Source organism: Propithecus coquereli, unplaced genomic scaffold, assembly GCF_000956105.1.
Source record: "Propithecus coquereli isolate 6110/MARCELLA unplaced genomic scaffold, Pcoq_1.0 Scaffold7, whole genome shotgun sequence".
Lineage (NCBI taxonomy): Eukaryota > Metazoa > Chordata > Mammalia > Primates > Indriidae > Propithecus > Propithecus coquereli.
This window is the reverse complement of record NW_012153062.1, coordinates 13,260,066-13,265,095: the sequence shown is the minus strand read 5'-3', so window position 1 is coordinate 13,265,095 and position 5,030 is coordinate 13,260,066. Positions and strand designations below refer to the sequence as shown.

Genomic DNA, 5,030 nt, shown 5'->3' with positions numbered 1-5,030 from the left:
CTTAATTCTTTTTTAATAATCACTAAATAATAAGTATTTTGACTTTTCTACATTCTCTTCTTGTTACCTTTGGTAAATAAGCCCCATAAACAATTATGAGTAGGCTTCATACCTTAAATTCTGTACTTGATAAAAAAAACCTGGTTTGTCTGGAGTATTTCATTCTGTGTTCCAGACAAACCAAACTACCAAAAACACATTAAACTGTGAACAAACTCTATCACTCACTTCATTAATTTTCCATTTTTTAGACCTACTGAACTATTAATTACATTTCAAAGTTTGCTCAGAAATGTGAGTTCATGTGGAACAAACACATGGGGCAACACCACTACCAGCCAATTCCCCAAATCAACACTATCCTTTCTTTTGAGCCACAGTAACTTTATGTCATGCAATTCCAATGATATTTCTCAGACAAATTTTAAATCACTTCATTGGCTTTTTATCAAGAAAGAAAATAGCTCTAAATTCTTCTAAAAAACAGCTTTACTGAAAAGGAATAGTACAAAGAATGGAGCCAAGAAATAATTTACAAATTACAGAAACAATTTTAGAAAAGAATGCTATAAATCTAACATTCATTGATCTATTGTTCATATGTTCTGAATATGCTGCAAATTTCTAAAACTAAGGACCCTCTCTTCATTTCATCTTTTTAAATTATATATGTTTAACATAATTTTTATTTCTAAGAGAAGGCTTTCCCAACATAAAAATCTACTTTTACTTATAGTGTGTACTTTTCTGAAAATTGGTATTTATAAAATTTCTCTTTCATGAATTCATAAAATAGGTCCTTTGCTGATTTTTTTAATGACATAGTAACAAGGAAAGAACATTCTATTTTTTAAGACATCCCATTTTTTGGTAGAAATAAGCCTCTTCCTCTATTTAAAAAAAAAAACATTATTTCTGATTTGCTAAAATATATAAGAAAGAAAAAGTGCCTTGGTTTGTTTTCTCTTAGTATTTAATATTAAATGCTTTGCTTATCCAAGAGTATATATTTAATACTCTATGAAAATACAGTCATTCACCATTCAGAGAGTAGGAATCTTAACTATTCAGAAAGCCTCAACCCTAAAAGTAAGCTTTAAGGATTTCAACCAAAAAAGAAAAATCTCTTTAATATGTTCAAGGTGAACCTTCTTTAAATTCTCACCCAATTAATTGTGTGTAAAATAAGAAAGCAAATTAGAAGAGATAAACAAACACCATTAGAGCAAGAAAAAAACAGCAGTTGATAGTAGGGAGAAGAGAACAATCAAAATACACAGAAGATCTGGAGATACAAACTGAACCATTTACAGATGAAAGGATATGATGTCTGGGATTTGCTTCAAAATAATCTAGGGCTGGGGAGGATGAAATGGCTGGACAAGTTTGGTTATAATGGTGATATTATGGAAACTAGGTGACAAAGGGCATTTATCATTTATTCTACTTTCCCATATGCTTGAAAATTTTGATAATACAAAAGTAAAATAACAACAAAAGCAAACACAGAATTACAAGCCAGTAGCCCTGAAGATTATGAACAATCTCCTTAATGGCCAAATTAAAAGGCCTTTTTTCTATTCTCATTTTATATAATCTCTACACAGAATGACACTGCATCATACCTTTCCTTAAACTCTGTTGTCTCTTATTTCCCAAACTTGACTCCTTTCTTCTCAATCTCTTTAGGTATTTCTTCTTTCTTTGCCTGCCTCCAAAGTTTGGAGATCCTCAAAGTTTTTGTCTTTTCAAACTTTATGGACAATCGCAAGGCTTTAATTATACCTATACGCCAGTAACCCTCAAATTGCCATTCCCCGCTCCCCTGCCCCATCTTTCAGTGGTTCTTGAAGTATTTTTCCAATGCTATATACTGGATTATAATCACCACCTGGGCAAACAAAAGACCCCTCAAATTCTATTGCATTCTCTCCTTAGCTGCAAATGAGCACTTTCAACTTTGATATATCCATTTGGATCTCCTACCAATACTTCAAATTCAATATATCCAAAACCCAATTCATAATCTTTGTTCTCATTTCCTCAGCAAGAGCAGTAGCTCTCCTTGAAGTCTCATTTCTGCTAAGGGTGCCCAATCAACTAGGTCTCAAAGTCATGTTTGTCTGGGCCCTCTCTTTCTTCACATCCTTTTGATTCTACACCTTCCTATTTCTCCTGCTACAAGCCTCCCTTAGCTCTTATCACCTCTTTTCTGGGACTATTGCCAAGGCTTTCTAACAGATTTTCCTTCCTCCGGCCTCTTCTAATATCAATCCATCACAGAGTTGCCAGATTAATATTCCTGAAAACAATCTCTAATAATTTTATTCCCCTACTCAAAAATCTTTAATGGATCCCCTCTGGCTAGTAAATAAATTCAAATTCTCTAACCAGATAGTCAATAGCCTAAGCTCCAGTCAAACTCAACTGCCATGGTATTTTATTTATTCCTCTGTGAAAATACCCTTTCCTTTCTGCTAGCTACTACAGCTAATTTAAAGTAGGTCTTACTTCCCCCACCACTTGTTGACTGTTTGAGGGTAAGGGACAATAACTTAGTATCTCCCCACAGAAAATAACACAGTAAGTAGTGTTTGTGATGAAAGAAAAGACTTCAGAATAAAAACAATAAAGTTTAGGCTACAAATAGTATTTCAATTCTCTTTCTTGCAGATGTAGTCTTTCCACAATGAATACACAAAATAAAATCTATTTATTACCTGTTATTACATTTATATCTGGGTACTGGTTTTCACACAGACCAACAGCTTTGCTATCCCTCTCAAAAGCCTCTCGAAGTTCTTTCTTGACTGCTGCCGAACCACATAATCGATACAGGCCTACTACCTAGAAATAAAATTATGGCCACATTATGGTAAATTTGATAAAGGGAAAATATAATAGTACAGTATAAAATCACATGAACTTGGCAATGATTAGTTTAATAAAAATATCCTTTCATTTAAATTCAAACAATACACTGTGATTTCTGTAGTGTTGGCTGTCACTATGAAGCAAAGATACAATCCCTTCTCTTTAGTTTTTATATGCTCAATCAGTATCTCCATGCTCTAAGAATGTGCCTTTCACATCTTTTGTTCGACACTGAAGTAATACAGCGCAGAGGCTGAACAAGGATTTTGCCCCGCTCTTTCACTCTTACCTTGGTGAATTTGGGCAAATTTAATCTCTTTAATAAAAACTCAGTTTCTGTATCTTTAAAATTAATACGTGATTGAAATAAGGTTCCTGTATACTACTTGTGTAAAGCTTTTTAAGAAAAAAGAAAGAAAGAAAGATTCTTAGAAAGAAATAAAAGCAAACCTAAGTTGTTTTTTTTTTTAACTTGTCAAAGTAACTGATTGTAAAGGGATAAAGGAAATTTAAAATAATATATTAAAGTTAAAATAAAACCTCTAGTTCAAAATTTATATAAGATGCAGACACTACCATCCCACCAACCTGCATGAAAAGGTTTGGTTTTTAAATACTGTTAGTCCATATACATTCTAAAATATTAAGTCTCAAGATATTCACTATAAATTCACTGTGAGGAAATCAACATGGTCTCTGTAAAGAGAAAGCATGCCTAATTAAATTATCACAGTTCTGTGAAAGAATAAACCTTCAAAAAAATTAAGAAGAATGAGTGGCTGTCACCTCCACTTCCACATCAAAGACTAGGAAGCTCAGTCACCTTGAATTGAAGGAAAAGTTATGGAAAAAGACATTATTTCAAGACAGAAATAAAGTAAAAACAATCCTCAAGGATTTGAACTAGGAATCACTATAGACTGTTATAAATGATCTAGAGGAAGGAGAACACACATGAAATTTCCAGGTTTACTTATGACACTAATTTCTTCTGATTCATTAAAGAACTGATAGAATATACTATAGAAGGTAGGTCTCAATATGGGAAACTGTCAATAATGGACACAGGGAAATGTTATCCAAAATATCTGAGATGGTAAGATATAAGTATTAACTAAAAAATAGTAAAGAGACTAAAACTATTTCTAAAAGACAGTAATGTATATTATGCTGCTATATTCAAAAGTATCAACATAATATGGGAAACCAAGGATTATAGTAAGGAGAAAATTCAAATTTCCTACTCTTACCCACATTCATGATGCATTCACATTGAGTATGTTACGCTGGTCACATCATCTCAAGAAAGACATGGTAGAAATGCAGTTGGCCCAGAGAATGAAACTAAAATATTAAATGGGATCAAAGGAAATGCTACCACAATAAAAGAAACTAAGTTGATTATAGCCCTTTTGGTGTGGGCACATTTAAGTGTCATAAAACCCATAATAAGGATGTATCCCCTTGAACTTAAGAAGGAGATGCACCAAGAACAAATTAACGGAAGTACTGCTTAAACAGTAGGCAGTAAGTTTAATGGAACATTTTATCCTAAAAAGCTAAAACTACAAATATAATTTTTTAAAAAGATGAATACAGGGAGACCTAACATAGATATTTCAAGGACAGGATATGTCAGGATATATCCCTAATTTCAGATGCTGACTTCTTGAATCAAACCCTTGAAGTACACATTCGATGCCTCTGTCAGAGACAGAATCTGTACTGAGTGGACCATGAGTGTGATTACTGTAGCAATTTTTCCATAGGAAGCAGGACATGGGTAGTATTGGCATTCAAAGGATTTGGAAGATGCAAAGACCCATGCTACCAACTATTTTTGTATGGCTATCAAAAGCTATTTACATGGTAAACAAACAATAATTAACTGAATAAAAAAATATTCAAAATTTCTTTTTTTGTTTTTAATTAAGACAAGGTCTCACTCTGTCACCCAGGCTGGAGTGCAGTGGCACAATCATAGCTCACTGCAACCTCAAACTCCTAGGCTCAAGCAATCCTCCTGCCTCAGTTTCCAGAGTAGCTAGGAATACAGATGCATACCACCACACCTGGTTAATTTTTCTATTTTTTTGTAGAGATGGAGTCTTGCTCTGTTGCCCAGGCTGGTCTCAAAGTCCTGGCCTCAAGCAATC

At 33.5% G+C, this 5,030-nt stretch overlaps 1 protein-coding gene across 1 annotated transcript in view; it reads right to left on the bottom strand.

Moving 5' to 3' along the window:
* The window catches only part of SYDE2 (synapse defective 1, Rho GTPase, homolog 2 (C. elegans)), a 43,057-nt gene that overhangs the window by 15,922 nt on the left and 22,105 nt on the right, over positions 1-5,030 (bottom strand). The window contains exon 4 of the mRNA XM_012661082.1: positions 2,721-2,847. Coding sequence (XP_012516536.1) covers positions 2,721-2,847 — 127 coding nt within the window. The remainder of the gene's footprint in view (positions 1-2,720; positions 2,848-5,030) is intronic.